Source organism: Pollachius pollachius (assembly GCF_949987615.1).
Source record: "Pollachius pollachius genome assembly, chromosome: 7".
NCBI classification, from domain to species: Eukaryota; Metazoa; Chordata; class Actinopteri; order Gadiformes; family Gadidae; genus Pollachius; species Pollachius pollachius.
In genome coordinates, this window is record NC_136940.1 from 27,389,717 (window position 1) to 27,408,564 (window position 18,848).

The following is an 18,848-nucleotide window of genomic DNA, read 5'->3' on the forward strand; positions in this document are numbered from 1 at the left end:
TCCTGCCCCTCTCTCCTCCCTACTGCTCCTCTCTCCTCCCTACTGCACCTCTCTCCTCCCTACTGCTCCTCCTACTGCCCCTCTCTCCTCCCTACTGCTCCTCCTACTGCCCCTCTCTCCTCCCTACTGCTCCTCTCTACTGCCCCTCTTTCCTCTCTACTGCTCCTCTCTCCTCTCTACTGCTCCTCTCTCCTCCCTACTGCTCCTCTCTCCTCTCTACTGCTCCTCTCTCCTCTCTACTGCTCCTCTCTCCTCTCTACTGCTCCTCCCTACTGCTCCTCCTACTGCCCCTCTCTCCTCCCTACTGCTCCTCTCTACTGCTCCTCTCTCCTCTCTACTGCTCCTCCCTACTGCTCCTCCTACTGCCCCTCTCTCCTCCCTACTGCTCCTCTCTACTGCCCCTCTCTCCTCTCTACTGCTCCTCTCTCCTCCCTACTGCTCCTCTCTCCTGTCTACTGCTCCTCTCTCCTCTCTACTGCTCCTCTCTCCTCTCTCCCTCTCCCAGCCTGAGAGTGAGCTTGTGTCTGTGTGCTCAGGGATTTGACACTGCTATTCAAGCCCTGTGGTTGCCATGGCACTGGCTGCCTTATAAGGCCAGTAGAGTCAAAGAGCACAGAGTGGGCTGAAGCCACACACATGCACGCACACACACACAGAAAAAATTCCTGACTGACTGCTTACTACCTCTGTAAGCCCTGACCCCAGGCCAGCCGGGGTGTGCAGGGAGTTACCCCAACACAGCCCTAAAACAGAGTTACCCCAACACAGCCCTAAAACACAGTTACCCCAACACAGCCCTAAAACAGATTCACCCCAACACAGCCCTAAAACAGAGTTACCCCAACACAGCCCTAAAACAGAGTTACCCCAACACAGCCCTAAAACAGAGTTACCCCAACACCCCTAAAACAGAGTTACCCCAACTCAGCCCTAAAACAGAGTTACCCCAACACAGCCCTAAAACAGAGTTACCCCAACACAGCCCTAAAACAGAGTTACCCCAACACAGCCCTAAAACAGAGTTACCCCAACACAGCCCTAAAACAGAGTTACCCCAACACCCCTAAAACAGAGTTACCCCAACACAGCCCTAAAACAGAGTTACCCCAACACAGCCCTAAAACAGAGTTACCCCAACACAGCCCTAAAACAAAGCAGGGGAGCCTCAAGCCAGTACACAGAGCCCAGGGAAGGGCTCCTTCTGCCCCCTCTGTCCTCCTCTCTGTCTTCTCTGTCCTCCTCCCTCTCCTCTCTGTCCTCCTCTCTGTCCTCTCTGTCCTCCTCCTCCTCTCTGTCCTCTCTGTCCTCCTCTCTGTCCTCCTCTCTGTCCTCCTCTCTGTCCTCTCTGTCCTCTCTGTCCTCCTCCTCCTCTCTGTCCTCTCTGTCCTCCTCTCTGTCCTCCTCTCTGTCCTCCTCTCTGTCCTCCTCCTCCTCTCTGTCCTCCTCTCTGTCCTCCTCCTCCTCTCTGTCCTCCTCTCTGTCCTCTCTGTCCTCCTCTCGGTCCTCTCTGTCCTCTCTGTCCTCCTCTCTGTCCTGGTTATTGTTGTTGTTGTGGTTGGACGTTGTTGTTGTTGTGGTCGCGGTTTTTGCAGTTGTTGTGGTTGTTGTGGTTGTTGTGGTTGTTGTTGTTGTTGTTGATGTTGTTGTTGTGGTTGCAGTTGAGCAGAAGGTTACATGATCCCCTAGTACTTATTTTACACCACTGCCCGCATGCGCTGGTCAGGGTCAGGGTCAGGGTCTGGGTCTGGGTCAGGGTCTGGGTCTCAGGGGTCTTGGGGGTCTAGTGGTTCTAGGGGGTCTGGGTCAGTGTTAGGGCTCTAGGCTAAGGCTGACATATCCTGGATTATCAGCCATTTGCAAAAAGAGACAAATCCCAGATAGCCTCAACAAAAGTTACATGTAAGCACAACTATTTTGAAGAGATGCAAACGCGGCGTAACTATGAGACCTAAAACAACAGCTCTGTTTATGATGCTGCCTCGGCCCTCAGTCGTCATGTGAACGGCATCTTGAACATTTATTGAAGAAAACAATCTGAGCCCACAGCAGAGGATTCAAATAGCCTCCAGATTGCACAGTAAAGGATCCCACAGAGAAGATATTGAAGGCGTCCTCAAAGCGCTGTGTGTCCTGAACCTGTCGCTGGTAACATGCTCCACAGACAGTGAGGAACAAACTCTGTGACCCGTAAGACACTAAAGGACGCTTCCCTTCTCTGCTAGCATTTGGAAGTATTGCTAAATACCATGTGCACTTATTATTGTAAATCAATAATAACTTACATGCAATAAAAATATCATATCTATAATATAACAATTCTATCTAATTGTTTATATATAAAGACTACATATGTCTCTTCTTAAATGCTTTCATTCATGTCCAAAGACCTACTTAGTGGACACGGGGTCACGTCTTCGATGACCTGTGTCTGTCCCAGCGAGACTTCTTGTGCCTGGACAGCCCTTTTGTTTGGGCTTTATCAGTGGCTAAGCTGTTGTAAGTGAATCAGTTCTCTCCATGTATGTGTATTGGGGGGGGGGGGGGAGAATAGCAACCTATGTTGCTATTCCAAGTGACAGTAAGCATCAAGTCACTGGCTTGAGCTTCTGATACATATTTGTTTAATGTGTTCAATTCAAGGGAATGCTAGCTCAAATCCTAATGGTTGATGCTGCGGAGGAAGGGCGTTAGCACAGCAGCTGGGACACACAGGCTGCTTTTAAAGGGGTGTCTCCAAGACATTTTTATCATAATATCTAACAGTTTTATTTAAGGTGAAAGTTACACCCTCATTGAGTAACAACTGGGAAATAACTACAGTCAGTACAGTTTATACGCCTACTACAGTATAAACTAGGGTATGCTTCTACTGAAGGTAAATCCATGAATTCTATTCTATGCACATAGTGCTTATGTTTATGTTAAAAGCTGAGTTAATGAATGATGCGTCTTACCTGTCTGTGGCTCTGGGTCAGAGGTTATGGGAGCCATGCACTGTGTTTGCAATGCTAATAGCGGTATGTTGTAGATGTATACATGTTATATAGCAGCACATGCGCACATAAATAAAACGTGTGTGTGTGTTTGTGTGTTTGTGTGTGTGGGTGTGTGTGTGTGTGTGTGTGTGTGTGTGTATGTGTGTGGGGAGGGGATGCATGTGTGTGGGTGTGTGTGTGTGTGTGTGTGTGTGTGTGTGTCTTTGAACTACAGGTCAGGAATGCAGCTGTTCTCAACAGTCCACTCTGTTGTGGTCCCCAAGTCAGCCAACAGAGAACACAGAAGCACGCTCCTCTCGCAGAAACAAACACACACGCACACACACACTCTTTTATTTCAAGGAGTAAAAAGGTAGAGAAATGGTTATTTGAAGTTTGTCCAATCAAAGCGGTACGTATACGTGTGTTTTGTGGATCTCCTGCTCGCTTGACCATAGTTTGCATTACTTGAAAGGTGCAGAGGCCTTTGGCGAGGGAGTTAAACTTTAACCTTGTTGTTGTGGTATGAAGTCTCTGAGCACATGACTCCTGTTCCCTTCTCATTAGCCCCACTGCCCTTTGGCTCACAGGCCAGAAGTCATACTCTCTCCCATACACTCGCTCTCTCTCTCCCTCTCAGTCTCTCCCCCTCTCTTCTCTTTCCCCCCTCTCTCTCTCCCCCCCCTCTCCCGCTCTTTCCCCCCCTCTCTCCCCTCTCCCTCTCTCTCCCTCCCTCTCTCTCTCTCTCTCTCTCGCTCTCTTCCTCTCTCTCTCTCTCTCTCTCTCTCTCTCTCTTGCTCTCTTCCTCTCTCTCTCTCTCTCTCTCTCTCTCTCGCTCTCTCTCTCTCTCTCTCTCTCTCTCTCTCTCTCTCTCTGTCTCTCTCTCTCCCTCATGTTTGTGCGTGTGCTAATGTGTGTGAGTTTGTGTTTGATGTTTGTGCTTGGCCCCAGGCCTTTGACCTCAAGGTGAATGATGGAGCTATATAAAATAAACCAGATATTGGGACCTGCCAAAGGAAAACATCTGCTGGGGCGGGGGGAACACATGGCGTTCAATCAATACACCCCCCCCCCCCCCCCCCCAAATGTGGAAGCTCCACATTTGTTGTTTGGCGCGTTGTCAACAGATCAGCAGCTTCTGTGGAGAACAACATGTCTGCCAGCTTCTGGTTGAGATGTGTTTCATGTGGCCTCATTCAAACATGAGCAAGGGGACAGGGTATCTGAAGTGAAGGGCTATTTGATTTGCCCTTTGTAAAAGAGATTTTGATCTCAATGAATTTCTACCTGGTTAAATAAAGGATTATTGATGATGATGATGACGATATCATCATGATGATGATGATGATATCGTCATTTGAATGCTGTTGTACTTTAGCTTCTCATTCGGGGTTGCAGCAGTGACCAGATTATCAAACAACGATTACACCAACGCCAGATTTACTGGGGACAAATTATGCAAAGAAGAAACCTTTCAATCAGTTGCCCAGGATTTAAAAATGGTGTTCGCCTTCGTTCTGGTTCCTGGTCAGTTATTGAGAGATTAAAGGAAATCAGCAGTCAAGGTGATCCAACGATCATAACCGTCTCTCCTGGTTTCACTGAAACATCAGTGACCAGTGATATTGCCAAATTGTACCGTTGATGAATATTTTAGTGAAGCCAGGAGAGATGGTTCCAATGTCAGCCATGGTCATGTTGGTAGAGATAACCTCTTTTGGTTCAGAACCCTTCATCTGTCCGCATCTATCCAACGTATTGATGATGGCGCTGCTCTACCGCGTGCTGCCGTCCACCATGTCTTAATGCCTGCCCTGTTGGCCGTAGCCTCCTGCCTTTGGCCAGACCTGCAGGTCAACAGAGTTCTTTGGGATGTTGGTAAAAATGTTGTTAATCAGCTCAGTGGAGGACTTCTAAGATACTAACAGGATTAGCTGCAGGCCCCTCCTCTTTACCTCCCTAACCCTAATCTAGCGCTGAGGAGCTCAATGACCTCATTAGCTCGTTGCTGCAAACCAAGCCGCCTTAAACCGGAAACCGGGCATTGAGCTGCTGTTGTTAGAGCAACAAACAGATAAACATGGGTGTTGACGATCGCACGGTGGTGGTGGTGGTGGTGGAGGTGGTGGTGGTGGTGGTGGTTCTGTGGTGGTGTTGGTGGTGGTGGTGGTGGTGGAGGTGGTGGTGGTGGTGGTTCTGTGGTGGTGTTGGTGGTGGTGGTGGTGGTGGTGGTGGTAAGAGGGTGGTGGTGGTTCTGTGGTGGTGGTGGTGGGGAGGGTGGTGGTGGTGGGGGTGGTGGTGGTTGTGGTGGTGGTGGTAGGAGGGTGGTGGTGGTAAGAGGGTGGATGAAGGCCTCCACCCTTCCTCTGCGCTGGCTGTGATGATCTCTTTCCACCGCAGGCGCCTTCAGGTGGAACGCACAAAGCGAGGAAAGGGTGACCTCTGACCCCGGCGGCGTGTGTGTGTGTGTGTGTGCGTGTGCGTGTGCGTGTGCGTGTGTGTGTGTGTGTATTAGTGGGGGTCCCTTGTGTCCACCCCCACAGTGATTGACACCCTCTGTCATTGTCCAGTAATGCTCTGGGTCTTTTCTCCCAGGCAGTGAACAGCTCCTCCACCAGGGCCCTAACCCTAACCCTAACCCTAACCCTAACCTAACCCTAACCCTAACCTAACCCTAACCCTAACCTAACCCTAACCCAGAAGCAGAAGCCATTGTTCAGCCCCACTGGAGGCCTGAAGACCGACATGCAGACACTGTATTTACCTTCTGTGTTTGACTTCATAACCCTATTGGCCCATTAGCAGGAAACAAACAGACGGTGTAACACGAGCTGGTTATCAGTGAAGATATCAGTCTTTACACAAAGCGTTCATTCAGAGGCTGTTTAGTCAAGGTTAACCTTGTATATATATTAATATCTATATATACACATATATCAATATGTATACACACATATATAAATATATAGTTATATATATACACATATATTTATGTATAATATATATATAAAATAATCTATATATATATATATATATATATATATATATATATATATATATACATATTAATATATACACACATATATATACATATATGAATCCATATGCACACATATATATGTATATAGATTACAGAAGGAAGAGAGAGTAAATAGGGCCAAACAGGGCCTAAACACAGGGGCCAAACAGGGCCCTAACACAGGGGCCAAACAAGGCCCTAACACAGGGACCAAACAGGGCCTAAACACAGGGGCCAAACAGGGCCCTAACACAGGGGCCAAACAGTGCCTAAACACAGGGGCCAAACAGGGCCTAAACACAGGGACCAAACAGGGCCTAAACACAGGGGCCAAACAGGGCCTAAACACAGGAGCCAAACAGGGACCTAACACAGGGGCCAAATAGGGCCCTAACACAGGGGCCAAACAGGGCCTAAACACAGGGGCCAAACAGGGCCCTAACACAGGGGCCAAACAGGGCCCTAACACAGGGGCCAAACAGGGCCTAAACACAGGGGCCAAACAGGGCCTAAACACAGGGACCAAACAAGGGCTACACACAGGGGCTACACACAGGGGCTACACACGGGGGCTACACACAGAGGCTACACACAGGGGCTACACACAGAGGCTACACACAGAGGCTACACACAGAGGCTACACACAGGGGCTACACACAGGGGCTACACACAGAGGCTACACACAGGGGCTACACACAGAGGCTACACACAGGGGCTACACACAGGGGCTACACACAGGGGCTACACACAGAGGCTACACACAGAGGCTACACACAGAGGCTACACACAGGGGCTACACACAGAGGCTACACACAGGGGCTACACACAGAGGCTACACACAGAGGCTACACACAGGGGCTACACACAGGGGCTACACACAGAGGCTACACACAGGGGCTACACACAGGGGCTACACACAGGGGCTACACACAGAGGCTACACACAGGGGCTACACACAGGGGCTACACACAGGGGCTACACACAGACACCACTGCTCTGCCTCCAGCGGCGGGTTGTGGGCGGGGCTGAGATGGATGAGGATGTGGGATGAGGATGGATTTACCCAAGCTAGACAAACTGTCAAAGGACCATGAGTGCAAGCTGTCAACCCTTATATGTTCTCTGTGTGTGTGCGTGCATGTCCATGTGCGTTTGTGTCCGACCCAGCAAGGCTGCACAGACCAGACAAACCAACAAACTCTTTTTGTTTTTCAGTCTAATTTACTTTACTTTCACCTTCAGGCGGAAAGACCACAGATTTGATCCTCAAACAAAACAATACCAACATCACATCCCTTATCCATTGGATTCTCTTTTTGAGATATTGCATTAGGTGCTGTTGAGATTATTCTGCACAGAGAGATATAACACAGGTTCTTTCTAATGTCCGTTAAGGTGTTGGGGTTATGATATAACACAGGTTCTTTCTAATGTCCGTTAAGGTGTTGGGGTTATGATATAACACAGGTTAGTTCTAATGTCCGTTAAGTTGTTGGGGTTATGATATAACACAGGATAATTCTAGCGTCCGTTAAGGTGTTGGGGTTATGATATAACACAGGTTCGTTCTAATGTCCGTTAAGGTGTTGGGGTTATGATATAACACAGGTTAATTCTAGTGTCCGTTAAGGTGTTGGAGTGTAACACAGGTTCGTTCTAGTGTCCGTTAAGGTTAGGGTTAGGGTATAACACAGGGCCGTTCGAATAAAGGTTAATGGTGCTGGCTACGGTCACAGAGCCGTCTCTTCCCGCCTCCCTTCCAGGGCCTCAACGGTGGCCTTCAGGCCGGCTATCTGACTCTGGTGGCTCTGGGACATGGCTGCCACCTTCTGCTCCAGCCTCCATACCTGCTCCTGGTACCTCCTCCGGCTGCTCCTGTGAGTGCTCGCTGCTTTCCTAAAATACAATTGATTTGCTCATCAGATATCTGACCTTGTCAGGAAACACAATGCAGAGAAAAGCCTGAGATATACGGCTATAGTTATAGACTATAACTAGGGTTACGGTTTACTCTAACTATAGCCCCATAGCTAAGGCTTAACAATAACTTATAGTTAAACCTTAGATATGGGGCTATGGTTATAGTTAAGCCTTAGCTATGGGGCTATAGGTATAGACTATACCTATAGCCCCATAGCTAAGGCTTAACTAGCCTGAGCTATGAGGCTATAGTTATAGTTAAGCCTTGGCTATGGGGCTATAGTTATAGTCTATAACTATAGCCCCATAGCTAAGGCTTAACCATAATTTATAGTTAAGCCTTAAACATAGGGCTATAGCCAAAGTTAAGCCTTAGCTATAGGGCTATAGTTATAGTTAAACCTTAGCTATAGGGCTAGGGTTATAGCTAAACCTTAGCTATATGGCTAGGGATATAGTTAAGCCTTAGCCCTAGGGCTATAGTTATAGTTAAACCTTAGCTATATGGCTAGGGTTATAGTTAAACCTTAGCTATACGGCTAGGGTTATAGTTAAGCCTTAGCCCTAGGGCTATAGTTATAGTTAAACCTTAGCTATAGGGCTATAGTTATAGTTAAGCCTTAGCTATAGGGCTAGGGTTATAGTTAAGCCTTAGCCCTAGGGCTATAGTTATAGTTAAACCTTAGCTATAGGGCTATAGTTATAGTTAAGCCTTAGCTATAGGGCTATAGTTATGGTTAAGCCTTAGCCCTAGGGCTATAGTTATAGTTAAACCTTAGCTATAGGGCTATAGTTATAGTTAAGCCTTAGCTATACGGCTAGGGTTATAGTTAAGCCTTAGCCCTAGGGCTATAGTTATAGTTAAACCTTAGCTATATGGCTAGGGTTATAGTTAAACCTTAGCTATACGGCTAGGGTTATAGTTAAGCCTTAGCCCTAGGGCTATAGTTATAGTTAAACCTTAGCTATAGGGCTATAGTTATAGTTAAGCCTTAGCTATAGGGCTAGGGTTATAGTTAAGCCTTAGCTATAGGGCTAGGGTTATAGTTAAGCCTTAGCTATAGGCCTATAGTTATAGTTAAACCTTAGCTATAGGGCTATAGTTATAGTTAAGCCTTAGCTATAGGGCTATAGTTATAGTTAAGCCTTAGCCCTAGGGCTATAGTTATAGTTAAACCTTAGCTATAGGGCTATAGTTATAGTTAAGCCTTAGCCCTAGGGCTATAGTTATAGTTAAACCTTAGCCATAGGGCTATGGTTATAGTTAAGCCTTAGCTATAGGGCTAGGGTTATAGTTAAGCCTTAGCTATAGGGCTAGGGTTATAGTTAAGCCTTAGCTATAGGGCTAGGGTTATAGTTAAGCCTTAGCTATAGGGCTATGGTTATAGTTAAACCTTAGCTATAGGGCTATAGTTATAGTTAAGCCTTAGCTATAGGGCTATAGTTATAGTTAAGCCTTAGCTATAGGGCTATAGTTATAGTTAAGCCTTAGCCCTAGGGCTATAGTTATAGTTAAACCTTAGCTATAGGGCTATAGTTATAGTTAAGCCTTAGCTATAGGGCTAGGGTTATAGTTAAACCTTAGCTATAGGGCTAGGGTTATAGTTAAACCTTAGCTATATGGCTAGGGTTATAGTTAAACCTTAGCTATAGGGCTATAGTTATAGTTAAACCTTAGCTATGGGGATATAGTTATAGTTAAGCCTTAGCTATGGGGCTATAGTTATACTTAAGCCTTAGCTAGGAGGCTATCATGAAGCAGAAAAGGGGATAAAGATATTCTAGAATTTGAAAGTAAACGACTAGGATTTGTACCGGCTTGTGGGGTCATTGCTGTCCCGTCTGCGGGGGGCGCTGTCCCGGAGAGCTGTGGCCAAGGACTCCCGAACGAGGGACAGTCTTTTCTTCAAACCTTGATCTCTGGATGGGAAGACAAGCTGACAGTTTACATACTGTAAACTCTCCCGTTACCAATTCAAAGGAGTTTAATCGAAAATACGGCACTAGTCCACAGATGTGTGTGGCATAGCAACCATAATTAGGCTAATGCTAGGCTAATGCTAGGCTAATGCTCTGTCTGCTTCTGTCCTGTACGCCGCTTTTTATCAGTTGACTGTTGACTCAACCCTGATCTCACAAAGATGAGTGTTGCTCAGAGTCATTCAAGATCAGTGGGAGGATGAAGTCTCAGAAAGAAAGAAATTAAACATTCCCCTCACACATATCTTTGAGTTTAGATACCTGTGCAAATTTGCATGGAGATGTGAAAAGCAGCCTTATAGTTTGTTGTTGTTTCCATTCTGTTCATAGACTTATAACGAGAGAGGACATTTATAAAAAGCAAAACAGGCTGAGAACAACTCTGGTTTATGTAATCATCTTCATCAATCTTAAATGGTTTCTGTTTCAGGGACATCAGGACTACTAACCCTAACCCTTACCCTAAGCAATAACCTGATGTTAAAATGAAGATGAGAAAACACCTTGTCATCCTGGGGAGGGGGATTGATTAACATTATGTCAGGTGTAACTCGATTAATAATCAATCCAACATAAACTCTTTGGATTATGTCAAAGCTTCAACTCATTGTTGCACCTTTGAAATATAACGTGGAGCTCTTCCAGATTGTCTTTCTTCTGAGGACGAGAGGTGTTCCCATTGTCTTCCGCTTCAGGAAGTGACTGAAACAAAAACAGGATTAGTTACCACCTGAGTCTTTTATATTACTTTAACCCTTTTAGAGAAGGAACAGTTGCATCCCAGTTCTTCCTGATCATAGTCCTCTTGCTTGATCCTTAGAATACAAAAACGATGCCAACGTTGATACTTTAGCTTGTGTCCTTCAAGGGAGACACATGTCCACCGCCAGTAGCTCCGGCGCCTCTAGCTCATGGAGGTAAGCCTCGGCTGAATACTGCAGCAGGGCAGCGCTGCCAAAGGACCTTGTGGAACTAAAATATCTCCCGGTGGCCTGGAGGGAGGCTGCTTTGGTGGATGTTTGATTTCCCGCGAGGGGTTGATTTAAATCGGGGGTGTCTTAGCACCAGGCCCACCCCTCAGCCCCCCCCCCCAGCCCTCCCGGGGTGATCTCCACAGCTGTACCGTTTTAGACTCTGTAAATGTGTGAAGGTCACCGAAGGTCCCGCAATGTCATGGCGTTCGGAACGCTTCTCTCCCCAACCTGTGGTTCAGCGCGATGCAGCGGCCCCACTAACCCTTACACTAACCCTAAACCTAACCCTAACCCAAAGCCAAACCCTAACCCTAACCTGGGGTTCAGCACGATGCAGCGGCCCCACTAACCCTAACCCTAACCCTAACCCTAACCTGGGGTTCAGCACGATGCAGCGGCCCCACTAACCCTAACCCTAACCTGGGGTTCAGCACGATGCAGCGGCCCCACTAACCCTAACCCTAACCTGGGGTTCAGCACGATGCAGCGGCCCCACTAACCCTAACCCTAACCCTAACCTGGGGTACAGCACGATGCAGCGGCCCCACTAACCCTAACCCTAACCCTAACCTGGGGTTCAGCGCGGTGCAGCAGCCCCACTAACCCTAACCCTAACCCTAACCTGGGGTTCAGCGCGGTGCAGCAGCCCCACTAACCCTAACCCTAACCCTAACCTGGGGTTCAGCGCGGTGCAGCAGCCCCACTAACCCTAACCCTAACCCTAACCTGGGGTTCAGCGCGGTGCAGCAGCCCTACTCCGGGGCTCTGGGAGGGCGGAGGCAGAGGGGTGCCGGGGGGAGAGTCCTGGGCCTTCAGGGCCTGCAGAGCCCAGTCCAGGCACCTCAGCTCCTCCTCTGCCAGGTGGGTCTCAGCCGACCGCTCGGCCATCTCCTCCTGATGGTGAACATCGATCAATAGAAACTTAGATCCATTTAATGGAACTTCATTGGAAATAATGGTGATATAGGTTCATGTATGTCTTTTATCTGCACTCTTTGTCAAACAGTTGATCTGCAACGGGACCTGCTAGATTTTTAAGGACTTTTATTCCTCTTGCACAAGAGATTATAAAATATCAAGGACTTTACCCCGACGGTGAAAGGTTCCTCGAACGGCCGAATCTTCTCTGTACCGGCCCTCGCCTGCTCACCCTCCTGCGGCTCCAACCCACATGTAGCGGGGACTGGGTCTGGGACCAGCCCGGGGGCGGGGACCAGGGGCCTTTCTCCTCCAGTCCTCAGGGGGCACGCGGCGGTCAGACCCTGGATGTGCAGCCGGAGAGCGGCCTCCCGCCCGACGGAAGCAGCCCTGAGGAGCCATGCAGAGAACGGCCCACATCAGTGTCAACCCTAACCCTAACCCTAATCCCATCAGTGTTAACCCTAACCCTGACCCCCCTGTGCTTCAATAGTGTGAGATGAAGGGTTCAAGGAAAGGGTGCACGTTTCATGAAGGTTTAAATTCTCTGGTGATGACTCATCTGGCATGACGTAGCATCTATCAACATCCGATTTCATTCAATAAACATGAGCTTAACCACCAGTCGTGCACCACTTTGTGTTGGATTATAAAGGTAACCTCCCAGTACCTCTGCTCAGCTAGAGTCCAACCATCGCCCCCCACAGCGCCCCCTGCTGTGGAAAAGGAAGTGGACAGCTCATGGGCCTCGGGGAATCTGAAGCGGTGTGGCGGACTAGTAGACTGCTGAAGGTCCGCAGCGGGGCCTGAAGGGTGAAAGATGATCATTTTTGAGTTTGAATATAGATTTAGGCTGTGATTTCTTTTTTTAGGAGAGTGTGAATGTGTACTATGGAATGCGGTCAGCATTTGCATTAGGGTTTTTAAACAGGTTGTAGATAAAGCATTCACTCGCCTGATGATGGGAACTGGCAGACCTCAACGCCTTGTTGTTTGTTCAACTCATACAGGGACAGTAGTTCGCTATAAGCTTCTTCACATTCCTGGCTGTCGGTACAAAACCACAATCAGATCATCCGAACATCATCTTTACACAAACCGGAGTGGATACACAATGCAACCTCGACCTTGTACACAATAACAACGTGTTTATTTGTATAAAATTTATGAAATACATAGTTTTATAAACAGTCTGTCACCTGTATACTCAACATACAATGCTGTTCCACAGGAACATGTGCGCACATTATCTACTGCTGTAGTAACACAGGTTTATTGTACTGTGTGAATGTGTGTGTGCACTGTGCATGTGTGTTTATGTGCGGGTTTGTGTGTGTGCTCATGCATTTGTGCATGTACGTTCAAGTGCATGTTAGTGTGTGCATGTGTGTGAGTGCTTGTGTGTGTGTGCATGAGTGTGAGTGCATGTGTGTGTGTGCATGTGTGTGAGTGCATGTGTGTGAGTGCATGTGTGTGAGTTCTTGTGTGTGCGTGTGTGTGAGTGCATGAGTGTGTGTGTGTGTGTGTGTGTGTGTGAGTGTGTGTGTGTGTTAGTGTGAGTGTGTGTTAGTGTGTGTGTGTGTGTGTGTGTGAGTGTGTGAGTGTGTGTGTGTGTTAGTGTGAGTGTGTGTGTGTGTGTGTGTGTGAGTGTGTGTGTGTGAGTGTGTGTGTGAGTATGTGTGTGTGTGTGTGTGTGAGTATGTGTGTGTGTGTGTGTGTGAGTGAGTGTGTGAGTGTGTGCGTGTGTGTGTGTGTGTGTGAGTGTGTGTGTGTGTGAGTATGTGTGTGTGTGAGTGAGTGTGTGAGTGTGTGCGTGTGTGTGTGTGTGTGTGTACCAGTATGCCAGGGCCATCTGCAGCGTGGGCCGGTCCCCCTGGGGGGTCTCTGCTGTCTGCCGCTCCAGAGCTGAGCTCAGGCGCTGGTTCCTCGCCCGCAGCCTCTCCACGCACCTGGTTGAGGCCACTGGTGCTGATTTATTCTGTATTCAGTTAGTTACTCATTCAGTTGGTTTTATTATATTTATTATTTTAATTTATAATATATCGATTTATATGTCATTTGCATTGCAAATTATTGTAATCTGTGTGACGCACTAAAGAATGCAATGCCTCCCCCATGAAGCGGGACCCCCCCCCCCCACTGTGGTGAGGGTCCTACAGGGACACTGGTACCCCCCCCCCCCCACTGTGGTGAGCGTCCTACAGAGACACTGGTACCCCCCCCCCCCCCACTGTGGTGAGGGTCCTACAGGGACACTGGTACCCCCCCCCCCCCCCCCCACTGTGGTGAGCGTCCTACAGGGACACTGGTACCCCCCCCCCCCCCACTGTGGTGAGGGTCCTACAGGGACACTGGTACCCCCCCCCCCCCACTGTGGTGAGCGTCCTACAGAGACACTGGTACCCCCCCCCCCCACTGTGGTGAGCGTCCTACAGGGACACTGGTACCCCCCCCCCCCCACTGTGGTGAGGGTCCTACAGGGACACTGGTACCCCCCCCCCCCCCACTGTGGTGAGGGTCCTACAGAGACACTGGTACCCCCCCCCCCCCACTGTGGTGAGCGTCCTACAGGGACACTGGTACCCCCCCCCCCCCCCCACTGTGGTGAGCGTCCTACAGAGACACTGGTACCCCCCCCCCCCCACTGTGGTGAGCGTCCTACAGAGACACTGGTACCCCCCCCCCCCCCACCCCCCGCTGTGGTGAGCGTCCTACAGGGACACTGGTACCCCCCCCCCCCCCCACTGTGGTGAGCGTCCTACAGGGACACTGGTACCCCCCCCCCCCCCACGCCCCGCTGTGGTGAGCGTCCTACAGGGACACTGGTACCCCCCCCCCCCCCCCCACTGTGGTGAGCGTCCTACAGAGACACTGGTACCCCCCCCCCCCCCCCCACTGTGGTGAGCGTCCTACAGGGACACTGGTTCCCCCCCCCCCCCCCCCACTGTGGTGAGCGTCCTACAGAGACACTGGTACCCCCCCCCCCCCCCACTGTGGTGAGCGTCCTACCGAGACACTGGTACCCCCCCCCCCCCCCCCCCCACTGTGGTGAGCGTCCTACAGGGACACTGGTACCCCCCCCCCCCCCACTGTGGTGAGCGTCCTACAGGGACACTGGTACCCCCCCCCCCCACCCCCCGCTGTGGTGAGCGTCCTACAGGGACACTGGTACCCCCCACCCCCCACTGTGGTGAGCGTCCTACAGGGACACTGGTACCCCCCCCCCCCCCACTGTGGTGAGCGTCCTAAGGGACACTGGTAACCCCCCCCCCACTGTGGTGAGCGTCCTACAGGGACACTGGTACCCCCCCCCCCCACTGTGGTGAGTGTCCTACAGGGACACTGGTACCCCCCCCCCCCCCACCCCCCGCTGTGGTGAGCGTCCTACAGAGACACTGGTACCCCCCCCCCCCCCACTGTGGTGAGCGTCCTACAGGGACACTGGTACCCCCCCCCCCCCCCCCACTGTGGTGAGCGTCCTACAGAGACACTGGTACCCCCCCCCCCCCCACTGTGGTGAGCGTCCTACCGAGACACTGGTACCCCCCCCCCCCCCCCCCCCACTGTGGTGAGCGTCCTACAGGGACACTGGTACCCCCCCCCCCCACCCCCCGCTGTGGTGAGCGTCCTACAGGGACACTGGTACCCCCCACCCCCCACTGTGGTGAGCGTCCTACAGGGACACTGGTAACCCCCCCCCCCCACTGTGGTGAGCGTCCTACAGGGACACTGGTACCCCCCCCCCCCACTGTGGTGAGTGTCCTACAGGGACACTGGTACCCCCCCCCCCCCACCCCCCGCTGTGGTGAGCGTCCTACAGGGACACTGGTACCCCCCCCCCCCCCCCCACTGTGGTGAGCGTCCTACAGAGACACTGGTACCCCCCCCCCCCCCCCACTGTGGTGAGCGTCCTACCGAGACACTGGTACCCCCCCCCCCCCCCCCCCACTGTGGTGAGCGTCCTACAGGGACACTGGTACCCCCCCCCCCCCCCCCACTGTGGTGAGCGTCCTACAGGGACACTGGTACCCCCCCCCCCACCCCCCGCTGTGGTGAGCGTCCTACAGGGACACTGGTACCCCCCACCCCCCCACTGTGGTGAGCGTCCTACAGGGACACTGGTACCCCCCCCCCCCCCACGCCCCGCTGTGGTGAGCGTCCTACAGGGACACTGGTACCCCCCCCCCCCCCCCCACTGTGGTGAGCGTCCTACAGAGACACTGGTACCCCCCCCCCCCCACTGTGGTGAGTGTCCTACAGGGACACTGGTACCCCCCCCCCCCCACCCCCCGCTGTGGTGAGCGTCCTACAGGGACACTGGTACCCCCCCCCCCCCCACTGTGGTGAGCGTCCTACAGAGACACTGGTACCCCCCCCCCCCCCCCCCACTGTGGTGGGCGTCCTACAGGGACACTGGTACCCCCCCCCCCCCCCACTGTGGTGAGCGTCCTACAGAGACACTGGTACCCCCCCCCCCCCCCCCACTGTGGTGAGCGTCCTACAGAGACACTGGTACCCCCCCCCCCCCCCCCACTGTGGTGGGCGTCCTACAGGGACACTGGTACCCCCCCCCCCCCCACTGTGGTGAGCGTCCTACAGAGACACTGGTACCCCCCCCCCCCCCCCCCACTGTGGTGGGCGTCCTACAGGGACACTGGTACCCCCCCCCCCCCCCCCACTGTGGTGAGCGTCCTACAGAGACACTGGTACCCCCCCCCCCCCCACTGTGGTGAGCGTCCTACAGAGACACTGGTACCCCCCCCCCCCCCCCCCCACTGTGGTGAGCGTCCTACAGAGACACTGGTACCCCCCCCCCCCCCACTGTGGTGAGCGTCCTACAGAGACACTGGTACCCCCCCCCCCCCCCACTGTGGTGAGTGTCCTACAGGGACACTGGTACCCCCCCCCCCCCACTGTGGTGAGCGTCCTACAGGGACACTGGTACCCCCCCCCCCCCCACTGTGGTGAGCGTCCTACAGAGACACTGGTACCCCCCCCCCCCCCCCCCCCACTGTGGTGGGCGTCCTACAGGGACACTGGTACCCCCCCCCCCCCCCCCACTGTGGTGAGCGTCCTACAGAGACACTGGTACCCCCCCCCCCCCCACTGTGGTGAGCGTCCTACAGAGACACTGGTACCCCCCCCCCCCCCCCCCACTGTGGTGAGCGTCCTACAGAGACACTGGTACCCCCCCCCCCCCCCCCACTGTGGTGGGCGTCCTACAGGGACACTGGTACCCCCCCCCCCCCCCCCCACTGTGGTGAGCGTCCTACAGAGACACTGGTACCCCCCCCCCCCCCCCCACTGTGGTGAGCGTCCTACAGGGACACTGGTACCCCCCCCCCCCCCCCCCCCACTGTGGTGAGCGTCCTACAGAGACACTGGTACCCCCCCCCCCCCCCACTGTGGTGAGCGTCCTACAGAGACACTGGTACCCCCCCCCCCCCCACTGTGGTGAGTGTCCCACAGGGACACTGGTACCCCCCCCCCCCCCCCCCCACTGTGGTGAGCGTCCTACAGAGACACTGGTACCCCCCCCCCCCCCACTGTGGTGAGCGTCCTACAGAGACACTGGTACCCCCCCCCCCCCCCCCCCCAACTGTGGTGAGCGTCCTACAGGGACACTGGTACCCCCCCCCCCCCACTGTGGTGAGCGTCCTACAGAGACACTGGTACCCCCCCCCCCCCACTGTGGTGAGCGTCCTACAGAGACACTGGTACCCCCCCCCCTAACCCTAACCCTGAGTTGAGCCATCCTGACCCCCAGCCTACCTCTGCACCCTTTCCGTCTCGCTCTCGTGGCTGGGGGCCGAGCTGGGGGCCGGTGACGCGCTGCGGGCCCCCGGGCCCCTGGCAGGTCGGGGGGAGCCGGGTGGGGAGGTGTCCCTGAGCGTGGAGAGAGGAGCGGTGAAGGCTCGCAGTGGCCTCCGGAGGAGCAGGGGGGAGCCGGGGTAGGGAGGCGGCGAGGTCAGCCTGGGGCTCCGAGGCCCACACAGGGAGGCCCCTGGAGGGCTGTAGGGAGGGGAGGAACTCCTGGAGCTCCAGGCCTTCTGCAGACCCTCCAGCTGCAGGAGAACACCACACAGGTCCCACCAGGGGACTTGATCATTTCTTTCTTTTAGCTGACTATACTGATTCTAACTTCAGTTGTCCTCAGCCTCATTTGTCCTAAAAAGTGCTGAAAGGTATTAAATGTAAGGTATTTAGAGAGTCGTTTAGAAACAACACATTGACCGTTTTTTAAATCAATAAAAGGTGACTTGGAGGATACCTTCCTTCTCAGACTGCCCATCTCTCCCATCTGAGGCATGGGGGTGGGGGCCTTCGTCTCCGCTCCGAAGCTGCTGTGGATGCGGCATTGTGGACGTTCTATATTTGGCATGGCTGGAGGAAACGAAATCCCCAACTCTCTTTCTATCTCCTCCAGAATCTGAAAAGGGTTTGTACAGATCGTCATGTGAGCAGCGCAGAACATTGGATATACTGCATGAGACATTCGATAAATGAGTTGTACATTTCCTATTTTAATTCACATTTTTGTCTTGCGGAGTATGTTTATGCAATTATTTCAATCTTAGTTTAATTTTAGTTGTGGTGTGCAGTGATTATCGTGTTTTTATTCATTTATTATTTAAAAGATATCTGTTAAATTGGATTGCTTATTTTTTGATTGTCTACTGTCAGACCTGCGTCGCTGACGTGGTGATTGTTTCAGCTGCTACTAGGTGTTCTGTCTGTCTGACCAGATCCGTAGCAGTGGTGAGAATGGCCCATTTGCGCCTGGTATTGACGGACCTCTCCACAGCCGTAAGAGCCTTCTGTAGTTTGGGCCATAACTCACGTCTGCCCTCTGGTGGAAGAAAAGTTAAACGGCAGTCACTTTGTTTATGAGGAATAATCCAATAGTATTTTTTGGCAATGGACCTAGTCCTAGATTTTTTTGTTTAGATACATAATTTATTTGAGATTTTTACATAGATATGTTAATTATTTTGGAAATAAAGAACATACGAAATATGAAACATCAAAAAACTAAGGTGAAAGGTTGTGTGTGCCCACCTC

General features: G+C 52.0%; 1 protein-coding gene across 1 annotated transcript in view; it reads right to left on the reverse strand.

The window, feature by feature from the left end:
- Positions 1-7,119: 7,119 nt before the first annotated feature.
- The window catches only part of ushbp1 (Usher syndrome 1C binding protein 1), a 13,249-nt gene continuing 1,520 nt past the window's right edge, over positions 7,120-18,848 (reverse strand). Inside the window, exons 3-14 of the mRNA XM_079739507.1 lie at positions 18,846-18,848; positions 18,473-18,636; positions 18,058-18,216; positions 17,559-17,851; positions 13,622-13,735; positions 12,742-12,833; positions 12,457-12,592; positions 11,957-12,176; positions 11,595-11,762; positions 10,511-10,596; positions 9,730-9,834; positions 7,120-7,890 (exon numbers count right to left, since the gene is read on the reverse strand). The exon at positions 18,846-18,848 is cut by the window's right edge and continues 131 nt beyond it. Of these exons, the coding sequence (XP_079595633.1) occupies positions 7,725-7,890; positions 9,730-9,834; positions 10,511-10,596; positions 11,595-11,762; positions 11,957-12,176; positions 12,457-12,592; positions 12,742-12,833; positions 13,622-13,735; positions 17,559-17,851; positions 18,058-18,216; positions 18,473-18,636; positions 18,846-18,848 (1,706 nt within the window). The 3' untranslated portion in view covers positions 7,120-7,724. The remainder of the gene's footprint in view (positions 7,891-9,729; positions 9,835-10,510; positions 10,597-11,594; positions 11,763-11,956; positions 12,177-12,456; positions 12,593-12,741; positions 12,834-13,621; positions 13,736-17,558; positions 17,852-18,057; positions 18,217-18,472; positions 18,637-18,845) is intronic.